Here is a 26477-nt window from a genome sequence, read left to right on the forward strand (position 1 = left end):
CGGTTCACGAATGTATGTACGTGTCCTGCAGATTCATCGGATTTTCCTTTGATTCTTGAGAAACATTGGCACAGCAGCCAACCACGACACGAGATATTCTGCTGATAATCAGCTAATCTTGAATGAAAGAAATTTAATATTGGAAATATCCTAGCACTATACAGAATTATGGATACATTAGAGCACTGCTGGTCATAACTTATACTTTATGAACGACTAATATCTAATGTTTCACCATCATTCATTCCGCGCATTCAAATATGTATACGTAACTCCACCAAAACTCTTGCATCATTTCGAAACGAATGGAATTAGCCTCCTCTCCACTAAAATTTCTTTTAGTCTAGGCAATTAGATTGCAGGAATTACTGAAACCACAGAAAAAAGTGTTAAAAAAAAGTCGACGCTAGTGATAGCGATAGTATGCATTTTAATTAAATGCACATTTTCGATTATGTAATGTACCTACGCTTATATCTATTAAATTGACAGAGAGGAAATTTAAAATATGGCCGATCAAAGCGAACGCTGCTTAACGATTCGGGGAACGTGGAATTTCCTCGATGGTATTTCGTAGCTATCGATTCGTCAGATAGCGGTAGGATTCGAAACGAAGCCATTTAGCTGTGCGAATAATGGGAGTTTATAATGGCTTTTCAACGTACGAAGACAATGCTACGGTTTACCATTCGTAAACGACATTCTCATTCTTGGAGACTAGACGATGTCAGTCAGTGGTTTTGGCTCATCTTCTATCGATTAGTTTTCGAGTTAAATAGTTACGCTGATTTTCATTATATAAAAATAGACACATCAAGAAAAGAATAACGAGGTATTTATAGTAGCGAGGCTAAACTTGTGCATTTGACAGTAGTTATGTCTGACTATAGTCAGACTTAAAGTAGAAACAGAAGACCACGCAGGAAATACTCAACTACGTTAGCGAAAGAGGTCGAGTAGTTGTATTCTTCCTGTCGAGACATTGAATAGATTCAGGTCAGTAAAATATTTCGGCATAGATGATCAATTTTCATAATCGTAGAGACAGATTCTATGTACATGATGGATTTTGACGATCTCATTAAATCTATTGTTTTTCGCTCTCTACTCACCCGTTAAGTTTTTATCCAATAAGTAAATAACTCGACCGAGTTATGTCGGCTACATTCTTGCCTCTGTCATTCGTAAATCAATGATCTTGGTAACTACATATTTCGAAATTGATCACTCTATCGTAAATATCGATACTATGAAGTTGTCGTATTAGCAGGTTTTAACCGCAAAATTGGCAAGCTCGCTAACAGATTTCCAGAACCCAGCTAATCTTACAGGGCAAATATTCGATAGACATCGTCTACGACTCGTGTATTGGTTAATTCAAGCTTCCTCGCTCGATCGATTCAGAATTTAGTATCAAAGATGTTGTTACTGATACTTCTTCACTAGTTGATTGAAGTTGATCTTTCGCGTCTTCCACTAAGTTCATTTTCCAAAACAAATTAGTTCTAATAAAAAGAAATTCAACCCACATTCTTTTTGATTATTTCGGTGTCAGGTTTTGAATTCATATCGCCCTGAATGAGTTTTGGGTTTATCGGTTGCTAATCCGAACGCACTTGTAATACAATTGTGATTTGCCCGAATACATGTTCCCGATATGCGATTCGAAATATAAGTTGTCAGCTTTTGTGGATTTTATCGTTGCGAAAATTTTACCGAAAAATTCGAATCGTTGTTCTCGATACTGCAGATGAATTTTTCGAAATCCGTGTTTTTAACTGTGATATAATAATACCTTGCCTGTAATAGACTGTCAGAAACGAAAAGTGCAGCGCATTTAGCGCAACTCCATCAACTATTAATAGAATCTATGTTAGTAGATTCTCTCAGATCGTATTATGAAATTTAAAAGCTGCTTCAATGATCTTGTTACTTTTAAACAGTGTATCAGATCCCTCGTAAAAGCCTCGTAATTTTACTTGCTGACAAGAGAATCTCCGTGATTGCACCACCTGTCGAGTCCCCTTTTTCTCCAAGAACATCCAGCGGAATGATAGTGGATGCGCTTTATGCTTCTTACGAGATTCATTAATGTTTAACATTTATTAAAGCACTGCCACATATTACATTCATTCTCGGAAGTTATACCCCGTAAACTTCATCATACTGCTCTTAGCTCTTGTCTTCCTACAGAGTTTCTCCTTGTATTTTTTCCTTTTCGTTTAACGCTGACGAGCAATTAAATAAGCTGCTGTACACGTTCTCTTCTTCTATCCGCTATTCGTGGGGAAATCATTGATCAGAATGGAACGTAGGAGCTTTCGCAAAAATATGTGACGTGGCTAGAAAACATGTTGATTAAATGATTGGATTACTGTCAAAGAGGCGAAGGCCTTCTAGCTTTGCGGACAGCAACACCACGCACCGTTGCTACTCGATGGTGGAGGCGAACGGTAGTGCATGGTAAAGAGTGGAGAGAACGAAGGGATGGAGGTAGATGGTTGTGAACATGGGTGGCTTGCGTTGTAGGCATCGATCGTTGCTACTGCTAAATAATTGAAAAAATAAAGAAGCTTCACTTTTGTAAAGAAACTTGAGAGACAAATTGCAATCATATGCTTTACGATCAATATCCCAATCGTCTAAATAAATTCTTTTCTCCACGAAAAGAGTATTATCCTTTACGACTCTGTACATTTTCATTAAGGAACAAAAAACGTTAGAGTATTCGTTACGGGAACGTGAATGGCTTTACCATTGCCACTCCAAAGATTTATGGAAGTGAATGAATTGAAAAATGGTAAAAAGTTCTACTATTGAGCTTCGCAGTGCAATGATTTGACGTTCATTTATTATTGTTCGAAATACTCGTTGAAATATTCATTGAAGATTGAGTTTGGGTGAAACGAAAAAAGTTGATTCTCAGATTCGTACTTGGGAAGGACCATTCGAATCTGGGGGGGTTAGAATTTCCATTGTGGAATGACTGAATTTGTCGTTCGCGGCTTCCTGGATAGCGTGATAGCAATAACATTTTTTACGATGCTTTCTATGCTTGTCACTGAACATAAAATAGAGTTTCGTTCCCCCGGATGTTCGCATGGAATGGCTGTATCGAATTCTCTGAATTTACCGGTTGATTCCGTTTGTCAGAACTGTCAGAGTTTCCAAGAGTTCCTCGACATTTCAAAGGCCGGATACTTTTTTGCCATCTATCGTCCCAAGTTTGATCCAGAGAAGATGAAGTGGCAGCAAAAACAACCTCTCGAGTTGTCCAACTTTTTCTCATTTCTTACTCTTCCAAGCACCGATATAATAGCTATCAGCTCATAAATTCATGCAGGACACTTACTTAATAGAAGGAAGCAGTAATAATGTTATTATTCTGACCTCGATATTTATTAAATTTTTCTTCAAATTTACTTGGAAATGTAATTTAAGTTGAAAAAAGAATGTGTACTTGTATCTCGATTTGTTGCCTTGCCATTAGACACGTCTTTGAACATTTTCGAAGTTTATTAACAATGTGAGTTATTAAAGAACTGTGAAACGAGCGTTTTTATGCAACCTCCACTATACAGCGTTGAAACGGCTAGTCTAACTCTCTCTAATAGACACGCTGGGTACGTAGAAACTTTGTTCTTCGTTTTTATCGCTGTGTAAAAATTTTAGCTTTGTTTTCCACTCCTACGTTTCTAGTTTTCACGGTTGTTGGTGTCTGAAGTTACTCGACTAAATGAGCCGTTTCATTTTTCGGACTTATCAACAGACAGGATTCAAAATTTACTGGAATTTATTAATTCTGTTTCTCGCGATTTACCCATAATTCTACCCAGAATTCGTAATGTTTTCAAATATGAAGTATCGTTGTTTATTTATTTGCACCTCGTGTTTATTCGAACAATACAAGCTATCGTGCATACTATTTTCGTATTTTTGGATTGTTTATCTAACATGTATTGATTTACACATTGCGTTGATTGAAGTTTACAGCGTTTTCAAAACAATTATTATATATCGTTGCCAATGAAATTTTTCTGTTCTAAATAAAAGAGAAATTTTTATGACAGCTTATGGCACAATATGGTATTGTATGGGTAAAAATTTGTCGGTGATGTAATCGAAGTCCGAATACGAAGGCAAATGCTTTATCCAAAATGTTCGGTTAGTTTTTTAAGGAGTATCGAATGCTCCTCATGATCGAGGCAGTTCAGATACACGGAGAAAGGGGATAAACAGCGTGGAGAGGGAAAGGAACGTTGAGGAAATTTGTCGTGGCTGAAAGTCACCGCTCAGCTTGGTCTCTGTAATATATTTCGAGAAACTCGCACCCCTCCAGTTTTAGCTACTCTCTTCCGATCCGTTTCCGACTCCCTTGATTCGGGAATCCTTCGTAGTCAGACTAGCACAGTTTCTCCTTAAATGGGAACTCTGCTTTCTCGTTCATCACTGCTACTTGCAATCGTAACCGTTCACCTACACTTGGTTAACTAGCGCGCCCGCAAATACGCATTACAATGAATATGCATGAAAATACTGTAACGCGTTCACGTACCTATATGTTACAAGAACCGTTTGCCTTCTGGCGTTTCACGACATGTTGACCATATTGTTATGCATTCAACGATTGTTCTTCGATTAGGAACATGTAGGTAGGTACCCGCACGCAGGTGCTGTTTCATTTTCGTTAGCAATCGATCTTCACAGCTGCGTTTTGCATACGGTTAAATATCTTGAGAAAGAAAACAAGTGAAATGGTCTAACTCGAACGTCGCGAAGAAAATTCTCCGGTCAAAGGATTAAGGCTTCAAACGCTATTTTGCCTCGACTTTTTAGCAATGATTATACTTGGAATGAACCGGTCAACTTGGCGCAGTGTCGAGTTAAATATTTACTGAGAAAGCTTTAAGTTGCTTTGGAGTGTAGAACAACAGAGCGTTGCTATAGAGTATGGAGCACTGGTGGCCAAATTTTATCGAGATAAGAGTCATATTTCGCTTATCAGAAGAATTACTACTACTTTGTTAACCCTGCACTGAATTTTAACAAAGACACGTTACAATCATGCATTATATTTTCACGTATACCGACTTCTATGTACCTATTCTTGGCGTATATGACACATTTCCTCGAACCGTGATATTTGTGTCCCAAATCGATAAAGTATTTTTCGCTCGTTTGCGTTTATTATAACCTCCAGCTCGTGCAAAAGATGGATTCCGTTGTTCTCACGTTCGAAGTTATTTGTTACTGCTAACTTTCGCGTCCAATTTAGCATCAGTAGCAGTAGCTAGCATTCCAACACGTAAGTCACCGGGACGGAGGTAACGACCGGATGGGGTCTCGGTTTTCCTAAGAGAAAATGTCGGCTTTTGCCTTCGCCCTCCTGCCTCCACTCCGTCCCTTTTCATCTCGTTACGTCTTTCGCGACTACGAGCGGGAACTTTATTAAATATTAAAAAGAATCTACAATGCTTCTCTTTTCCCTTCGCGTTCTTTTCCTCGTTTCGCGACTCCCGACGTCGTTTCCTTTCTCGAGTTCGTTCTTGTAATCGTTGGTTGCGTTATCACGCTCTAAGAAACTTTATACCAGTCGTACTCTGGTATTACTCGCTTATCGTTATTTTTGTCGATACATTGTTTGACGATTCCTTGCAGGGTGAAGGATCAAGCGATTTTGGGTGGCTGGTCCCTGCAACTTTCTTTCTACACAGCAGCGAGATGAAAATTCGATGATAACATAGCAGCTAAAAGTGGATGATAGAAAATAGACGTTATGGAGAACTGTCAATCTGGAACGGGAAAACTCTTGTGGGGCATCTAAAGGTAAGGAAAGACAAGATTGTTAAGAACGAGTGCATGAATTCATTTTCTGGATGGTGTGAAAAAAAATCATTTGAAGCCGCAAAAAAATTCGCAATCGTGTACATATGTATATTATCTTTCGTTTCCTCGTCGCTTGTTCCTTTATTGATTTCTTGTCGGCCAGCATTCGTTCAACGCGTTATTGTCAATAATGAAAAACTGGTGAGAGAAAAGAAAATCAGAACGCAGCGGTGATAAACGTGATTGATGAGCGACGGTAGCGATCGCTTCGAATTTCGGTGCAATATTTTCGTGAGAACACAGCCATCATCGTTATTGCACCAACGAATTTGCATTTATGGTCCCTCAATTAGCAATTTTGGGACAGACTGTAGTAGAATCTGTCATCTCGCGAAATCAGTTTTGCCGAAAGCTTGTATTTTATTCATTTCGCCATGTCGTTCTTATCTGAAATGGTTTATAACGTTGGTCGCCATTTACCATGAATTATAATTATATATTTGTATATTTTGGCTGAGGGGCTATGCAGCGTTTTCAGAGCGGTGACACAGAAACTACTGTTGAATGAGTTTTCGAATGCTTTAGGATAACTTATAAGATGGTAACAATAGTCGAGGAAATTATGGACTTAGTCGAAATTACTTTGCAGTGTTGACTCTTAAGATGGTCGCGCGCTTTCGCTCGTCGGAAAATTAAAAATTCATTGGTTCGAGTGGTTTTCATTCCGAGCGTGTCGCGCGACCTAAGTTTCGACGTCTCCGTTTGCCCTCATGCTTCCACGATTTCCGGGTTAAACAGCAAAATCCTGTCGTGTCATGGTCGACTTGCTTTAACAGGTATCCACGAAAAAGCTCGTTCCCTTGGTAAAAAACGGTTCTGAACAATTTCGTAACGTTAACGATTGTGAACGCAGTGGTTAAACGCGTGAGATTTTGCTCTCCGACAAGCATATTCTTTCTTGCCGCGTAATCAGGCCTTCCCAAGTTGCAACTGCATGGGAGAAGAAAGGAGGAAGAAAATGGTGGAGCGACAAGTGGAGGTGGTTTTTGATTAAAATGCTAGCACTTAGAGAGTTGTTCGGGGTGGAAACCCCAACTGTGACCGTACACTGTGTAACGATGCAGTTGTGGTACAACGTTCCTCCATGATTTCTCTCGCGATCTCCTCCCTCAAAACATCCTCGACCACTTTTTGTGACCGCTGTTTGTTTTACACTTTAACCTTTTCAATTTCCTTCCAAATCGATCAGTATTTCTTCTATAATAACGATTTGTCATATCGGTTAAGGTTTATATTAAACACACGATTAGACACGTAAGAGGTCAGAAATGTGGTAGAGAGACACGAAAATACGAAGTAGATCTTTAAACTATTGGATAGAATCGGTTTGCGTAATTGAACAATTCAACAAAAATGATTCTTGTTACTTTTCATTTTTTTTTCCTAAGAAGGCGCAAATAGTACTGCATTTTTAATTTCCATTCAATCGATTAAATATTCATCAGAGTCGGAACACATATTGCGTACCCATTTTGATGGGTTTGGTTTCATTATATTTTAAATTTTGTTCCTGACCAGGAACAGAATATGTTTTTATTCAAAAATTGTGAAATTTGACAAGGACTGTTTTTATTATGAGCTCTTCATTTATGATGAATTAGGGCAGAGGTGACAGGAATCGAAATATTTTTTGTCAGATTTTAATTGTGCCTCTGGACTGTTCATATACTATTTCTTTTAGATCGGGATTTGGTTTCTCGCGGATTGCTTTACAAATTATTCCGTGCACCGATTGATTTCGCTCGCACGTTACTCAAAAACCGGTTTATTTTGCAAATTTAACGAAGTTTGACGTAGCAACAGGAAACAGAGACGAATAGCCGGCGTCGTTGAGACGATGAAATTGATTTTCAGGTTTTTGGAAGTTCTGTGCGATCGGTAATAAACGATGTGCATGGAGGATTAAAATTTAGAGTAGAATTAAGCGTGCGACCGTTACTGGCGGTAAATCGTCTCCGCATGATGGACGGTATATTTAAGCCGAGCTTAATTCGAAACGATGATACATTGGCTGCCACGGTGAATAATTATTAGCGATGACGATGATAACAACGGGGACGTCGCGCCTCGTAAATTTCGTTGGGTACAAGAGGTAGTTTTCTTTTACGTAGAGCAATCGGGCGCTTAGCGAGCAATGATTGCAAGTCGGTAGTCAACGCGTGCTCCGTGTCAACTCCGAAGAACGCTTTCCGCTTCCATCATCGCGATTTCAAGTTTAATAGCTTCTTCTCCATAAATGGAAAGAATATAATATTTGCTGGTTTCGCAAATACACCTGGATTTATTAGAAATAAAAGTGATATCAGGGAAACGAGGAGGGTTGAGTGGATGAGAGGATTGCAAGTTCGAGGAGGCGTGAAAAACTCGATCCATGGAAAATTCGTTTTACGTTTCAGTATGTTCGCGAGGTGTAGCCGGAAATCGCGAAAGATCGTAAACTTGGGCAGGAAAGTTGTCGCGAAAGTCGTTCGGAAGAGCATAGTTTTCCAGGTGGTAGCTGGATGTTCTTTTCTCACGGAGAAGCAGCATCGCGGAACGTTGGATGGAAGAGGATCTACAATTTTACGGACGAACGAGCCGCCACGTACATTTTTCGATTACATGGTGACGTCCTACCTACTTCTTTTCCACGATGATCCTTTTTTCTTAGACGAAGCGTCCCGAAATACGTGTAATCGTAGACGACGGAGAAATCGTTTTTGTAGGAAAAGCAAAAAGGACATCCACGATTGATCCTTGGAACATTCATTAATTGTACTGTCGTTAGAAATCGCGTTCATTAGGGTAATCCATCGATCTATCCAATTCGAATGCGGATCCCTATTTCATTCTTCAGTATTAAATGTATCTGCACGTTTCGAATTGGATATAATTGAAGAACCTTAGTTTGGACAATGTGTAGGTTTCAGAGTAATCCGAAAGTTACGACTTGTCCAAGTTTGCGCAACCAATCAAACTTGTATGACGTTGTAAAGCACGCTTCAATGAGTCTGTCATGTTATGCAGCAGTATTACGAATTACGAACATTTTCCGTCGCGTCTGCTGTCAATCTCTCTCACAAATTCTACATTTTATCGGGAAATGTTATCGGCTGACAGTTATCAAATGACAGCCACATCATTCTAATGCCTGATCGGTTGCCCACGTTGCGATCGTATCGTTTGTGATGCGTCGCGTCGTATCGCGTCAATCAAAACTTTTCCATTTGTTGGATCGATTTGATGATTCTTCGATTTATCTTCTCTCAATCTGAGTTGAATGAACTTAAAGTGAAGCGATAGATTTGAGGTGGGTCGTCGATTTATTGCTAGTTCCAACTTCTTTTAAGCGTTAACTTTAGTTCTGTGTACGATCTCTTAGCAATGCATCTTGTTTTGTGCAAAGCTCCACTCGAAAAAAAGACTAGGCATTCATAAATCGAATGTACAATTCGTATATTTACTTATGTCAAATGTCGAAGCTTGATCCACTTTTCGTAGACGCGAATAGACAACGAGCAAGTGAATAATAGTTGTCCATAGTCCAGAAGGAGAAACTCCTTTCGAAGCTTGCATCGAGTACTTATGCCCCTTGTTTTTGTCTCACAGTTATGTCGTAGATACTGATTAAATCCAACAAGACTCGTATCTCTTTAGTGTATTACATTGTATTACTCCCTGGGTGGATTGTGCGGTGCTGACTTGACTTCACAATTTCGGAGAGACGCGTTTCGAAACTTTGTCTATAGTGCAAACAGATCTGGCATAATTAGCGAGCAGCAGCGTATCTGCAGCCTGTTTGCTGGGGGAAGTAGAAATTGTTATTAGCGGTTTTAAACCGTATGATCAAAATCTGCAACGCTGAGTCGTTTTTTTAACAGTTCGTTAACTGGATGTTTTCGGCCATCAGGATGGTGGATGGTCGTAGCAGAGTGGAAGAACGAAGAAGATAAAGGTAGAGGACACAAACCGATATTCGAGTAATCTGCGCAAGTATGCAACTGTGGGGTTGTAACTGCTCTTGGCCTTTAGCCGCACACCGCGATAAATAACCGAGTAAAACCGACGGTGAACGTTTATCGCGTACCCAGTGATTTGTGGAACGGTTGCCTACCAGGGATCCTACCATTCGCTTCGTAGTTGACCGTCCAGAAATCATTTTCCTTTTGTCCGTTCCTCCCTCCTGTCTCTTCCAACTTCACACACGCCTCTTTCAAGTTCCACACAGACAAGCTTCCGGTAAATATTCATTGCGAAAAGAATTCGAACGGGCGTATTAATCCACATCCGCTGACGAAACGTTTGTCGCGTTTTCTCTGTTTTGCCTGCGAGAGGGTAGACGTCCTCGGACGTGTCGACGTATTCTGACACGGATGCGAGAACGTAGTGGCGACTCGATTGTGCACATGCACGAGAAAGAGCGCATCTACGCGTGCTTCCGTACCCACACGAATATGTGTCGTGGTGCCGTTCGGTAATGGAAGATAGGAAATAGCTTTCCGGCAAATGAACACACGCTATGCCTCGCATTCCACTCGGAACAACGGTTTTCGTGCGACGACCGAACAGATCGTTAACCACAGGACACGACCGGTGCCATTGATCCATTCTCCTTTTCTATCTACCACCAATTACAGGCTTCCTTTCACCGTATAGAGCGAGCCGATTTCTTGACCACGGATCTTTGCAGAGCCAGTGAGACGCGAGTCGATCCCAGACTGGAGAACCGAGACCCTTCTTCACAGGGATTCTTGCGCTTTGAATCTTGGTGCGTCATGAAGACTCGACGACAAGGTTGTTTTGCTTTCCTTGGGAATTCGAGATCCGTTTAAATTGCTTGGTCAATCGAATCCCGCGTGTGCAATAGAGAGCAGGCGAGAGGAGCGAATGAGCGCACGCAATTAATTTCCCACGTTCCAACAGCATATTGGAACGCCATATTGGAAGAGGTCTGAGTTAGCACATTTCTTTTTTCCGTGGTGCTGTTGTGTGCCTCGTTCGTGTAATCCTCGACGAGGCTTTCCGATCGTTAGAGCGTGCTGGGCGACGCGACGCGGCGCGGCGCGCGGCTTGGCGTCACGAACGAAACAAGCCGACCTGGGGGTCGCCGATGTGAGTCGTGTCTGATGAAGCACGTATCGTTACCACTGACAGCTCGAGGTTGACGTTGACAGATACGTCTGCGCATCGTTAGCTAGGCTAAACTGTACAGCTATGGGCCACTTTATAACAATAACAGCCAGTTGTTTTCTGGACAAAACACTCAATTTTACGAACCGCGCATCCTCCTCACGCCACTGGATTATGCTAAAATATGGAAACGATTTATGCGACGACCTTTCTTTCATTTTTTTCTGTCCGCAGAGGCTGCTAGCTAGCGCTAACGATATTTACATATGCAAGCGAATTCCTGCTTGTATTTACGAGTACTGCCCTCCGTTTATTCTCCCCGAAACGTGAAATTTTATTCGAGCGTTTACGCGGTTTTAAAGAACGGGGTACATATTACCAACACACCCTTCAGCTATAGAGCGTAAATAAGTTGGAAACTATTCACAGGTCTGCTCAGAATATCACTGGCATCGCTGATTAAGGAATCAGGTGACGCGTAACGAATCGAATTATTCTTATTTCTATCAGCATTCTAGACGCTTACTAGCTTCAATCTTAGGGTCTAACGCTCACACCCCATTCAATGGAAGGTATTTGAAATTTAATTGACCTGTTAACTCACAGCGCCATTGCGAGATTATTCCAACTGTGACCACCATTTCACATCCGAATTGATTCTTCGCCGCGAGACAATCCATAGGGGATCGCTATTGAATCGGAATAACGACTCCTGGTAGAGTACGTTCAAAGTTTATTATCGTAGGAAGGTTAACGTCGTTCCGTTCCCTTTGACCATGAAATAGGCTTGTTACAAGAGCACAAGGTGTATCGGAACAGATCCTTAAACCACTGCTGCGTGGATAATGGGTAATAAAGTCGATACGTCCCTGCACATTTTGTGAGTACCCATTTATTCATCAAGGCTTAATTACATTCCACGAGTCTGCCTTGCAGAATTAATTCTGTTCAATGCTTTTAGTAGGATTTCTGTTGTTATTGTGTTTGTGTTCTCATTGCCATTGTTTGGTAGTCTTGTTCGTGATTCCTGTGGAGATTCCTGGAAGCTTCGCAGGCTGCGATTATCCATCGGACTAATGCCAAATTCCCGCATATATGCATGCACCGGAAGCAACGATAATAGCGGATGCATCGAGTGGCCGATCAGACACGCAGTCGTAAATAAACGGATAACGATAGCTCGTATCTGTATCCAACTAGCAGACGTTTCTGGCTTACGTTATGCAGGTAAACGTTGGCAGGACAGATTGTGGCTGGCACGTAATTTCGTAGTAACGCTGCCGTTCACGCCGCTGAGCGGCGTGCATGATCGTACTACGCTAGAGAAATTCATCGGAATCAAATCAACCAGGAGTCATATGATCCGTGCGGAAGTGTCGAATCGTCATGTTAGGAGTCGTGATGAAACGGCAGAGCGTCTTTGTCACTGTGGAATCAAGTACATCTGCGCTTGTCAACGATCTGATCACCGCCGAATGAAGTGTCACTGAATAAATTATGGTCGCTCCAGATGGTTCCGCATCCTACTCGTGTCGTGATGAGGATACGTCTTATCGAGTTGTTTGTTCTTTCAATTTTTACCATCTCGAAACAGCTACTTTTATTTTCTTCTTTTTTTCTGGGAGATTGTCAAAATCTGGTTCTCGATTGTAACATAGCATGTATTTGTTTAATATTTCAAACGCTCCATATATTATCTGACTTTTAGAATTATGAACGACACGATCGTAAAACAGGATCCCGCAATTTGTGCCTACCTATGTTACATACTAGAGGGAGTATCCCAGCCTTTTCGCAATTAACATCACGATAAAGTATCTCGCGTGAAGCAATAACCCTATTTTCAGTCGAAAGGGAGGATTTTCCCATCCGGCATGTCGTATTATTTTCCTCTGAAAACGTAGAGAGGACCCGAAAGCTTCCGATCACGAAATTCCGATCTCGTGCTATGACCGTATTGTTCTGACCAACGTTCGTGATGTTTTTCCTGAGTGTGTCGAGATAATTGAATTTTCTATCATTTTTCTACGTATTTGCGACGATCGAGTAATAATTATTCTAGTTTACATACTTACAGTGTACTTTGAGCTTCCATCGTTCTTCGATTCCAGCCTCCTGCAATTTTGGATTCGTTGCTCGACACACGAGAAACTTTCCTTCGTCTTCGATCGATGGTGTCCATTGCAGAACACTTATGCTTGTCCCGTCCTCCTGAAACTGATCGAGATCCCGATATACGTGTATTGTAGATAGACGTGTGACAGGCGCATCGTGCTTGCCTTCGAACGCTTCATGTACGTAGGTACACTAGGTGCACAGAATACGTTACGTATATATGCATGTACGACATTTGAACGTTCATTTTACTCTTGAGCACATGTAAAATTTCAATACAATTAATTGTTGAATGATCGCTTAAATTAGCGTGAAATGAGCATGACGTTGCAAATCCTGTCCTTTTTGCCAATTAGATCCCATGTGATAAATTGCAGTGACAAATTATGAAATTGCACTGAATTTCAAAATTAAATTTTCATCAGAACCAATGTCCCTCCAGTGAGGTTCTTTCCCAATCAAATTTTTTGTTTTCTGTGTGTTTTTAGTTTATGTTTAATTTTACTGGACTTTGCGTTAAATCTAAAACATTTGTTTATATTGCTCTGTCGAAATTCAGGTTTTTATAAGAATGAATAGTTGAAAGAGGAAGAGGAACAGCGGAATGGATGGAAACGGAACGCTGAGAGGGAAAGATTGCGATTCGCTACATTTGGCGAGAAACGTCGAAGAATCGTAGAATTTGAAATCTAAATGTTGCATCGACCAAAGCGGTCACCGGCATATCGAACGGGAACGTGCGACACTGGGTTGCGATGGGGGAGGAATTCCGAATTCTCTCGAAAACGAGCCGAAACGTTTCCCTGGCGAATTTATGGCGGCAGCTCGGTCGAAATTTCAGTATCGTTATTCATGTAGATTCGAGTATGAAAAATATATGAGCGCATACCGTACACACTGTGTCTTTACTTTCTTTGCGATCTTCCATCTTCTTTTGTTCATTCCTTCGCTTTTTTCAGTTGTGATTTTTCTTCCTCAGCAGAAGCAACAGTATGAGAAGTTCGTGGAAAAAGCGGGTCACCTAGACGAGTGCAATTCCGCGAAATTAAAATCAAATCCCCGATAGATCCCCATCGCTGCTACGTTTCTGAAATTCAAACAACTTTGTTCAAGCTTGTTCTTTCGGAAACACTCGGTACTCAACAGCGTTGGTTCCTCTCTTGATATTTTCGAAATTTCAAATTTGTGGCATACAAAATACTATATTATCCTCGTTACCGTATTACGTAGCTGAAATATAATTTCAAAAGAAAGACATAAATATGAATATTCAATGTACGAGCACTGCGTTTTATTGGCGTTAATTTCATTGGAGCTGTGCCAATATTGTTTCTTTGTTTATGATAAATTCGCAACCGGTGGTGGATTGTTGAAATTTCAGCGATCCGTAATGAAGAGAGAGCTTGTGCGTTGGGCGAATTCATTAATTCAAAAAGCTTATAATCTAGTCCCAATTGGTTGAAATTGAAAGAGCTTAGCGGTTCGCTGCTTAAAACGCATCGTTCGTCGTGGCGTTGTGCAACGTAGCGTGTACCGTCATTCACAGCCTGCACTCTCTCCATTTCTATGAAAATCGATAGATTTCTCTAACGAACAGTCTGTCTTCTCCGATGTTGTTGCCCCTAAATGTCGCTATTTTTTCACGTTACCTTAAAACTTAGTCTTTTTTGTTGAGCACTCTCTGGCGAATTTTGCGTGCCGAAATGATCTACTAGAAGAGACGAATCCTCCTGGTTGCAGCAAGGATTATCGCGAGTACGGGGTTCGCGTGGCAGGGCAAAAGACGAGTGCTGGTTTCAGAATGAGAAACGAAGCAGAAACCAGGCGTAATTTATGTAGCGCGCAATCCCTTTGTGCCACGTTCACGTGGTAAGCTAAAAGGACTGGGATTAACTTCCCCTTACTTTCCTGATAGTAGAGGACGTAAAGTGGGCAAAGTATTCTATCGGCGTAGCGATTCTAGATACCTACCACCTACACTACCATCGACGCATAAATTTCACGTTGTTCAGGTTTCTCAAGCAACCTGCTGCTTTTGATATCGTAGCGAGTACGTTTACAGATCAGGAACAAGGTATCGCGTTTCCTCCAATACTCGGTAAATTCTATGTTCTACTGAAATGTATCCTCTGCAGCCATCTTGTACACTAAACATGCTCGTCATAGTTTCGTCGAGTAGATAAATATGCAAGGAGTAAAAGTGGAAGGCGGAAGCGTAGCAGTCAGTCGGTCGTAATTTTCGATAGCAATTTTTAGAAGCGGTGGACGGTCGATGCGCGATAAAACTTCTGTCGGTTAATAACTAGCCGCGATAAAATCCAGGAAACTAATAATACACGAAATTGCGACAAATTCGAACTTAAAGCATAGAAGCAGGGGGAAAGCCAGCTGTGCCGCGATATTACTCGAAAATCGGTCCTCGGAGATAAATCTAGAGCCGCGTTTCTACCTTCAGGGAATTTTCGAATACCGAATCCTGTCGCGGATGAGGTTTTGAGAGGGGGAGAGGAGAGCAAGCAGCTCTCGCCAGCGGATAGATCTCCGTTCGTTTCTATTTTTTTCTTTGTATCCTATGAAAATTAGCCCGTCGGCGGGTTGAAATTTCCCAAAAAGAAGCTGACAAAATATTCTAGCGAGAATTAAAGCGCCTGCACGAGCTAGATTATATGTCCCAGTCGTGTTCTCTCACGCTGTCTCGTATCTGTCCCGCGGTAAAAACGGTACGACCATCGAGATCGTCGCGTTTCGTTCATCTTTCCCGGCCCTTTTCCTTCGCTCGCGTTTCTTTCCTGCTTTCTTCTCGAACACAAAGCCGCTTCCACATAGGACATCTACTTTTTGCCCTACCTATCCATATCAGGGAATTATACCGAAATCGATTTCTTAATTTACCTATTATATCGGAAGGCGTCGACTACCACTCAAATGCTCTATACAAATCTTGAGAATTTTCTGTCATAAGCATATTTCTATCGCTTCGTCTTTTCTTCGTGCATCTTTTTCTCTGGTTAGAAATGAATCTGTTATGACTTCAGTTTCTTCCATTTTCGCTATTGCACCCTTGCAAGTTTCTGCTTGACGTTATCAGTTTCTAGATCTTCCTAATTTGAATAGGTAGTGGAAGTTTTACGTCTATAATTTCAACTAGATGGGGCGCAAGAGCGCTTTGATCCTATAACAAAATTATCAACGAAAATCGTATTCACGCAGTCACTCGAAATTTCGCTCGTTAATTCCACGTTATTTAACTCTTTGATCCGAGTCCGTGTTTTCGAAGCACCCTTTCCACTTGCTTCCGAGTTGGGACCATTCGACTGAAATGCACCTGCCTACACAAAGGTGTGGTTTTGTTTCCGCCTGCGCAGCATCAGCGGTTTCATTTCAATCCACTAACATGTATGCGTTCCCAAGTTGTCAACGTTCCTCTCTGTCGTCCTAACAATTATTAAATGCTACATCGCAGTCCTTCCCGCAAAGATTTTGCTTTGATTCGAAACGGTGGTTTTCGTTGCCTGTCCCAGACGTTTCAGCACCGCCATTATTCTCATAGATTATTAATCGTCCTAATCGCAGATTGTCTGTACGGAATGTTAACTGACAGTTGTCCATGCAAAACGTTCATTTCCGTGTTGCACTTGCTTGAACATCATTATACGCGTGAACCCAGTGACGGTTACTGATGATCCTGTTATCAATCCAGATGTTCCCAGACGGTTCGATAGCAATTACATGGATGCGTCCGATAAATTATTATCAAGCTGTCTGTCGTTTCCATGAAACTATTAATCCAGTCGTACTGGTAACATCGACACGACGATAAATCATCCAGGAACTCTTGCGTTTTCTATACACATCGATGCTGCCCTGACATTTGATATTAATTTTTTCGAACCTTTAAATAAATCGTGAATCGTACGGGAAATATTCATTCTCCCATTAATTTTCATTTTATCCTTACATATTTTCTTCATTGTTCGACAGTCCCTTTTCGTCGTTAAATCACCCTCTCAAGCCTTCATATGATGAGGAATTTTTTACTGAACAAATGCTAAAATCGTCAGAGCGCGCGCGTCCTTTGTAAATATTTTTCTTGTCTTTACCATAAAATAAGGTAATTGAAATGAAAATAACATAGATACCTTTTTCTTTTTCATGTCAAGGAGGATTCTACCTAGCAACGACTTGCTTGATTTTCCACATGTTCGAGTTGTTTGTTCTATCATTTTACATTTCTTTTTTATTGTCGATGAATTTCAGAGTATCAGAGTATCAGTTCTTTCGTTGTTCTAAACGACGTAATTTTACGATATTTTGTTCCATTTTTCTGAATTACAAAATGCTTTTTCTTGCTTTTCAAATTATTTAATTAACCAAGTGTTAACTTTCGACGTTGAAATGAACAAAGGGTAAAGGTAATTGCTAGACACTGACGTGAAGTCATTCGATCGAAAAATGCCTTCGAGCCTTTATGTTACGAAAACAACGTTAATCATTGATTTTCCAGCAATCCTACGGGACCGTATCGTAGTCGTCTATGACGGATATATCCTCGACGCATTTTTGATGTAACGTTTCTCAAAGGTGGCTGATCAAAGACGATGCTTTAGCGTGGAGGACATACTTATTCATCAGTATGCAGCATCTTTTGTAAAGAATTTCACCGATACGATGTACATTGAATTTTCTCCTCTCAGTTATACTCTCGCTCTTTGTTTTATTTCTGAGAATTCTGTCGACTGTTTCCTCGATATTCTAACAGAAAGGCTCATGCTTCTTTTCGGGACTCTCTTTAAAGAAGCACTTAAGGGATGATGCGACAACATTCTGTTTTAGTCGTTACACTAGCAAAACCTTTCCGTTGATGCGACCAATAACGGCGACTAATCATATTGGAAAATTTGAAATCTCAGCTTTATTTATCATCTATACTGGAATATAGGAGTCAATTAAAAACATAACGTATTTCTCGCATGGTAACCAAACGAAATTGGATTAATCAGCTGCGCGAGGTCAATCGCATGGGGGACATGGTTAAACCGATGCATCCTTGGAATGGGGGTAAATCAAACGCACAGTGAACGAGTAAAATAGATAGTTGTACGAAGCAGTTTATTTTGGCTGGACAGTTATTTTCATCATGATTCTACGTTTTCGTTAGGTTAGTTTTCGGCACAAATGGGAAAAGAGAACCCGAATCGTGTTGGTTAATATTGGTACGAGAGTATGTTCTGTTGCGTTAAGTTAAATATTGATATTCTGTGTGGGAAATAAAAAATTTCTCCATGTCCAAGTGCATTCTTCTATTTTGTATCGCGTAGGATTAACGCGTTGAATAAAAGCGAGTAATATTGATTCCAGAATTTCAAATTAGAATAGAGTAATATGAATTCGAATTTCGAGGCGAATCGCTAGAAGTTGAATAAAATATAACTTGATGTATTTTATAGCTTTAGTAATATGCTCAAAAACAGTCGTCTCTTGGATTAGTAAGAAGCAGAAGGCGTGAAGAGTTACGAGCAGCCGTGTCGTTGACACACCACCACGCCTGCCGTATTGTACTTCTCCTATTTTTTTCTCTTTTTCTTTTCTTCTTTATCCCTCTCTTCCCTCCTATTTAGTTAATGCGTACATGCAGTTTATAATTTTCAAATCCTAACCAGTGAATCATTCATTTCAAATTTAATTTTAAGTCCGTCAAAATATTCTGGTTGCTAAACGATTTGCTGTTTTTACCCTTTGATCGACTTATTTTTGAACGAAGTTTTGCAAGTATCCAAGACGGTCATGACGTTGAACCTTGATAGCGTTTCGTGGAGGGCGACATGTAATTAATTTTTGGTAACTAAACTTTGTTCGCTGTTTAGAGGTGCTATTTTACAATCTCGTCGACGATGCTACAATTTCGAGTTAGTAAATTGCTCAGTGAATTTCTAGAAGGTGCGAGGTTGCTTAACGTTTTAATCTCTCCAGCTTAACTATCTGGATGAGGTGACTAAACAACGCCGTTACATTTTCCACCCAAAATTCGTTTAGTTTGCTCGAATATCGCAGGCTTCTAACGTTGTGGATGTGGAACTAATTCCATCAAAGTGATAGCACGCAAGTTGCCTAATATTGGCGGAGGAACGGATTCTAGAACGCGTTTTAGATTTAGTCTTTTCGATTCGACCCGACTATCCTGATCCACTTTCGAATTTTTCTTCTCATATTATTACAACGTCTTGACTGTGAATCATGATTACATGCAAAGGAAAAATAAATAACTATGACAAATGTTATTGCACGATCGATTGGGATGATCGAAAGAAATAGAGGACAGGAAAATTCGAGCTTCGAAGGTACGATGAACGAGACAGAACGAGAAGCGAAAAGGATGAATAAAAGTGGAAGAAACACCGTACTGGAGTAGAAACGATGTTATTTCCAGAGCACTTGTTACGCTCTGTCATACGAAGTTTATTCCTCTCCTCGAGTATCGTTATCGAGACCTCGATATTTTTATTCCTTTAAAGCTTGAGAGAATGATTTCTCGAAGAGGTCGGTGGAGTGAGCATCAATCACTGAAAATGCCCTTCTCATCGAAGTATCGTTGAAAGTCGTGCCGTTGCCGCGAATTGCACCATACTCTGATTGTTTTTCCCTTCTGTAGACACGGGATCTATCACTGTATCTTTCGCATCGCAATAACATCAATTATATCTGGTTATTTAACTTGACTAAAATTTTAATTTATTACTCACGTTTTTGATCGTCCTCTTGAGTTGCTTCGAAGCTTTCCACCAGGTCAAAACAGCTGGCGGCTTTGATCCTGTGCTCTGACACCTGGTCTCGTACTTCTTTCCTGCCAATAGGATTTTGTCCTTTCCTGTAATTTCGACTTTCAGCGGCCTCACTGGAAGCAAATATCGACAGATATCTCGATCAAGGAACTGATTTATGACGCGTCAAAGCGAGTGAAAGCGTCAAAAAAGGGCGGTTATAATTGGTTGAATCGTGAAACTAGTTCTTCCTTAACATGGCAGCAATAAGAAAAATGTTCTTCAGACCGTTTGCGAGCAATATCTCGAGAGCTAGTGGTTACGATCTAAGTCACGACCGTTCTAAGTCGAATCCGAGCGTGTATGAAGCCGATTAGTTCTACAACCTGCGTACAGTAAGAATTATGGGGCGTAATAGCTGTCATCCCTCTCTTATCCTTAGAAGTACAATGTCTAAGAGATAAGAAATTGAAGAAAAGTGAAGAAAACTGAAAGATGGTCCGACAGGAGAGCGCAAAACTGAATGCTGCTCTGGAAACTTTACGACTTGGCTTTCAAGGAAACGATCCGTTGTCAGAAGTGATTTGAATGACAAGTTAAGCAACTTCAGCAAACAGAATCTCGTTTGAGATTCTAATTCAGTAAGTAGTCGTTAATAATTCTTTGTTATTCCGTCCCCAGACTTAGAGCATTCCGAACTGTAATGGAAATAGCTAATTACTCTTTGCATTAACACTATCGTTACTTAAATCCCGTTACGTGGCTATCTCCTTATACTTATAACGTATCCTTGCAACACACCCTGCTCATAATTACACTGCATCAAGCCTTGTAATATATTAATGCGTCTTAAAAGCGTCGACACATTGTGACAAAGATCTGCATCTCCATACTGGCTTTATGTTGAAACATCGGTGAGTCTCATATAAAACAACTTCGTTAGGAGTGTGTCATTAATTAGCATCTTGACTGTTTGACGCGTGAAGCGCCTCTTCGATCGTGGATTGTGTTGACAGTAGCTTTTCACGGGGAGCAATTCCTTATTAATTGGATGACAAGATTGAGGGTAGGTAACAGGCCAACGAGAAAATAACCGAGTATTAATTAAACGTTCCATTCGAGCTGTATGGCCGAAACCTGGCCGCCGAGGCAGAACAGCCGAGCAGTAGCAGCGTAACCGTTTCTCGTTACCGGCCTGTAATCATCCGCCATTGTTCTATGGCCGATAAAGCGTTCGTTACGTCGTGTCTACGCGTTTCCGTTCTCCGCAACTCCGTGGCTGAGCCGGTCGAATCTTTTATCCGAGTTGATTAACGATCGCCTGATCCTCTGCCTCCGACGATATTATTCGCCTGCCGCGGTCGCCTCGAGGGACGCGGCTTCGCGGAAAACTTTTTCCCACAGTTCGTTACGAGATCACGGTTCATTCTACCGTTTCAAAGATTCTGATCGTTCCGCAACTTCTTCGAGTTTAGCCGAATCGGGGATAAATAGCGTGGAGAGGCGCGACCCTGCCTCGCAGCATCCGCGGAAGATTTCAAACTTTCCACTGATCCGTACAAGGCCTCGAGAGAACTTTGCCGAGACGTAAATTTGCCGTGTTGGCTAGCTCGAACGGCTCAACTACTTCAATAACCGTTGCTCCTTCCGTCGTCATCGCGAGCATTGCTTCGTTTCGTAATGGCTGCCTCATACGCGGTTCAACTTCTTTCCTCTTCCGTCGCCTTCGAGTTTCACTGATTTTTCAAGGTTTGCTGGCGACCGCGGAGATTCGAGCAAAACTTTCCATTCCACATTCTGGGAGACCTCGAATTTCAATTGCGAAATTTCTTTTACTGTTTTTTCATCTAAAGTGAAGTTTACAGGGAGGGTCGTCTCTGGCTTTTCAGTTGCAAAAGCAACCCTAAAATTCGTGAAATTCCAAAAGATTTGAGTAGCCAGTTGGCGCAAACGCGATTAGCTCGTGACTCGTGAAAAATAAAATTCCACGCGGCAGACAATTCAGCGTGCGAGATTTTCGTCTGGCGTCGCGGTAAACAGAAAACATTGCAAAAGGAAGGCGAAAACGTTGCGTTATGCAGTCGGGCAGCACCGTCATTCTAGTCGCTTGAAAACTGTGTCAGAGCCAGGCTACGCTCTGAAGAACTTTTTTCTTCTACCTCCGTCCACAATTTTGATGCGCTTACTGATCCTGACAGTCTCCTCGCCCGTTTCGGGACAGCGGCTCTGTTCGCTGTCCAAACAAAAAGTTTCCTCGTTTCCCGGGCTTCGTCAGAACCGAAATGAAGACTTTCCCGATCACGCACGTCTTCTCTCTTCATTTATCTGTACGTCCGATGCGGAGCTTGAAAAGATCTCAACAGTTTGTTTAATCATTCCGACGTAGAGCTTTGCAACAGTTTCCTTGCAATTTCCTGATGCAGTTTTACCTTTCGGCTTCGAATTTCGTGCGGAAAAATTGCACATGCATTCACTTTGCAGCAGAAATAGTAATCGCTGAGCTGGTTGAGAATGTTTTCGTCCCGTGTCCCATATTATTTTGCGTGCATTCTGTTTTGTTAAGCCTGTCCGTTTTATCATCTAGTCGAAAAAAGTTTCAGAGGACGAACGAACAGGGAAACAGAGATCGATAAGCAGGGACTGGAATAGGTTGGAAAAAGTAGAACGAGGAGAAGGAATGGTGCGGTGCAGGGCGGCAAAAAAGGAACGTCTGCGTAATTAGAAGTCGTAGGGAGCCGAGCGAAAACAAAAACAGTCGGAAAATTACTGCTGTTGAAACTCAGGACTGAAGCTAAAATTTAATTTGTAAATCAAAATTCGTGTCGTTAGCCAACGAAACCGCGAAGAACTCTAAAGGCTCTGCTTTTTAATATTCTCGCTTCAGCTGCAAGATAATCTTTCATTTATTCTTTCCTTCTTCTTACTCGATACATATTACGCCTACTGCGTTTATCGTAATTTATGCTATTTATGCGTCGCAGCTCTTTCGTGTCGACGATATTGAGAAAAAATTTGAGAAAAAATTTGAGAAAATATAATTGGGCCGGAAAGGAAGATGGGAAGTTTTTCTTGGCGCCATTTATAGGCATTCTCGACATGTTCTAGCATATTAGTAAATTTAATATGTCACACACTTGGCGTACTCGTTGGCAGGAGCATAATGTACTCCGAAAAGGAAAGAGAAAATAGAAATTGAAAGAATGAAAGAAAGTTAAGAGCAGAAAGCAGAATAAGAAGAAAAAGAGACTCGACGAAAGGTTTGAATGGCTCGTTTGTAGATTAAGTCAGTTAGAACGAGGGAACATTACGCAACGGTCTGTATGTGTTGATCTTACGAATCGCCAGTTTAAGTGAAATTTCGTCGAAATCTAGCTAAACGACGTTATTGCTGTAATTTGGCAAGGCGTTGTTACGGCTGTTATCGTTATGTACTGACTACTCGAACGCCATTTCTTTGTACTCAAAGTTTTGTCAGACTGATTATTTAATAATTTCTAAAATTCGATGAGAAAATTCCAAGGGATTTTCGAAATGCAATATTTCTGTCTTTACTCGGGCTAAAAGCAAGTCATATTTTATGTATTTCGGTTTATTAGGATTATCCGCGTTCCAGGAAGGATTCATTTGAGAGAAAAGCGAAATTATTTGCTCCCCATGGGTTCAGTTATCAAGGACTAAGTTACGAGGACGAACTTCACTCGTCTCAAGAGCGGTTTAAACCCTTTCGTTCTTAGTTGCCACGACCAGGGTACTTTCGAGAGTCGTTACACCATTTGCGACTCTATGGATCCACAAATCTCTTGAGTTTCGTTTCCCTTCACGAAATCGCACTTCTAGTTTCCCTCTAAAAACTCATCGCGATATATACTATGTCGACTAAGAATGAATCGTGATTTTTCAAATTGCTAATGCACTAAATCAAATGTGAGGTCACTGAGACTGCGGTGAATCAGAATTCTTTCTATATTGCTTTATTGATTTGTAGATGAAATGATGAATTAGCAATAAATTTCATTGCACAATATAAGGAGAAAAGGTCAAGGTTTCCTTTAAGAGTTAGAGAATATGGATTTTATTGTCAGCGAGATATTTTCGTCAACGTCTGACCATTGAGTCTGATACTACTGCGCGTTTGGCTGCCTTACTATGATTAATACTACTTCGTAGAATAGACACTGCATTCATTTGTAGTTAATGAACAATTTAGAAGTAGGCTAATTTTCAAATTTCAAACTTCAAACTTTAAATTTCAAATTTCAAATTTCAAATTTCAAATTTTAAATTTTAAATTTCAAATTTCAAATTTCAAATTTTGTCTTCAAATTTATTTTCAAATTTGTATGTCTTTATCAGCAAACCAAGATTTAAATAGGTCTTATTTGTTAGAAAGACTCGTTGGTCTCCTTTTCAGCTATCGATAAGGACGAATAGATGAATTTCATTTTTGTCGAGTAAGATTTCTTTGTTGACGAACCATAAAAGCAAAAAGGCGAGATTTTCCGAGCTCGTTATACGAGTGGACCAATTTCCTGAAGCCACGTTCTCTAATTCTATGCGCTAATGAAAATGAACCGTTTCCAAGAAATGCTTCGGTAAAAAGTCCTGGTAATTTAGGGTTGATCCTTCTTGTTTGCAGTATCCTTTTCACGTTATAGAACTGTCTGGTTAAGTCAGGAATTTATCGGTCGTGGTGGATGGCTAATGAGGAATGATTCTACAGTGCACTATTCGTTCTTCGAGTCCGTCGTTATTCTCAAATCCTATGCAGTAATTTTCGACACATAAGTATGCAGATATATTCGATACAGGTACCGAAAAATCGCTTTGACCGACTGCATATTCAGTCAGAATTGCATGAGCATTGGCGTGCACCTGTTTCGTTCGTTAGAATTTCAAATGCAGTGGCCAAGAATTTCACAATTATTCAACGCATACTTCTTTGATCCTGTTTTCAATTAGCTCAGGTGTAATAGAAAACAAAGTTCTTTTATCCTTATCCTGTTCTGGCATTTTGCTCGAAATGGCAAAAAAAACAATTGCACTGTGGTGCATCGGTTGAATATGGGGAGTAATTCAGAACGACGTTGCCTTTGCATATTTGTTTCGTTAACTGCTCTCAGCAAAACAGATTTCAACTTTGTTCTCTTTTAAAAAACAGAGAATAGAATGTTTAATATTAATTATTCCTTGTTTCTGGCATATTTCTTCCAACTTTCATTTCCCGTAATTTATATTGCGATGAAAAAGCTTCGCGTTTTAAATTTGCGTCATAATATCTTCCGAGAAATTTGTTGGACCTACCTTCAAAATCAGTCTCGTCGAGGCTACATTATGGAGATCTACTTTCATTTTATCTTTCCTCCAAAAACTTCTTTCACAATCTCTGTATAAATTCTCTTAAATTTAGCTTCTTTCGAGCAAAGAATACAACTTCTTAATAATGTTCTTAATATTAATAAAATTAGTTGGACTTAGACTAGAAGAGTTCGAAAAGTTTCTATTTCGTTCGCAGTGCTTTTCCGGTTAGTGCCATCTTTCAGTTTACTCATATATTAGGATAAGAACTTCTTAAACGATTCCGTTTACCCCCGGGACACGTTGCTCCTTGCCGTCGCTTAGTCATGAAATATTTATACAAATATTTACGACGAATTTATACACGGGTTTCCCTCGTTCGTTCAAATAAACGACCCAACGCACGCGTCTACCATCAGGCTATTCCCTTTCCATTCTCCCTTCCTCCAACTTGTTAGACTTTCAAGTAGTTGAACTCGAGTGCCCTTCGATTATTCGCGACGCGCCTCATCTAACCCAGTCCCAATTAACAGAGGATCGAGGAACCAAGTTAACAGTGAGTTCTGATGTTTCGTCTGTGCGGTAGATAAGTTTCGAGTAAACATTAAACGAAGAAAAATACGTTTCTTGAGAGGTTGTCCGCTCAGCATTTGCTCCTCCTGTTGAATCAAAGTTAAAAAACGATAAAACTGTTGGAAGAGCATGAACGGCATAACTCGCTCGAAGGAACCAGGAACTGTAATTATCCTAATCAACACGCGCTATCTTTACCGAAAAACGTTCCAAGTACAGATTTAAAGTTTCTGGAAAGAATACGAGGAATTCCCGCCAACTTTTGGATGACTCCTGTGTTTCTTACTATGTCTGGGTGTCAGAGTTTAAAAGAAGGTTACTCGGGGAAGAACCTTGGAGTGTAACGAGCAAGTTTGACGAGAGAGCACGGTGTCGAGAGTGTAAGATAATAGAAAGTTTCGCGAGAACTTCTCAGCGGTTTAAGTGCGCACTTTATCAAATATTCAGTTACCCTCAATATTATGTTCTTGCTCAGCCAGGTTTGTAACCTAAGTCAAGAACACTCATGCCTCGCTTATTTGTTTCAAACATATTATATATTACGAGGAGGAAATATTCTCAACAATAGAGAAAAGGCGAAGAAGAAAGAGAAGAAAGAACGAAAGCGAAAGGTGATAAAAAGTTCCTCTGTTTTTGAAGAATACTTTAAAGTACGTACGTCTAAAGGTAGCGTTTTAGTTTACGTATATTTCCCAGGTGGCACTTTCGCATTAACAAAACCAACACCTTCCTTCAAAATTG

General features: G+C 40.5%; 1 protein-coding gene across 5 annotated transcripts in view; it reads right to left on the reverse strand.

The window, feature by feature from the left end:
• Positions 1-26477, reverse strand: part of LOC143179064 (kin of IRRE-like protein 3) — a 91282-nt gene that overhangs the window by 14987 nt on the left and 49818 nt on the right. For 3 of the 5 annotated variants that reach the window (XR_013001892.1, XM_076378064.1, XM_076378066.1), the window contains exons 7-8: positions 19851-20002; positions 13071-13212 (exon numbers count right to left, since the gene is read on the reverse strand). Coding sequence is in view for 4 of the 5 variants with exons in the window: in XM_076378064.1 (XP_076234179.1) it covers positions 13071-13212; positions 19851-20002 (294 nt within the window). In the remaining variant the exon portion in view is untranslated. The remainder of the gene's footprint in view (positions 1-13070; positions 13213-19850; positions 20003-26477) is intronic. The other 2 variants (XM_076378065.1, XM_076378067.1) reach the window with 2 other exon arrangements.

The sequence above is a fragment of the Calliopsis andreniformis genome, chromosome 5, assembly GCF_051401765.1.
Source record: "Calliopsis andreniformis isolate RMS-2024a chromosome 5, iyCalAndr_principal, whole genome shotgun sequence".
In the NCBI taxonomy this organism is placed as follows: Eukaryota; Metazoa; Arthropoda; class Insecta; order Hymenoptera; family Andrenidae; genus Calliopsis; species Calliopsis andreniformis.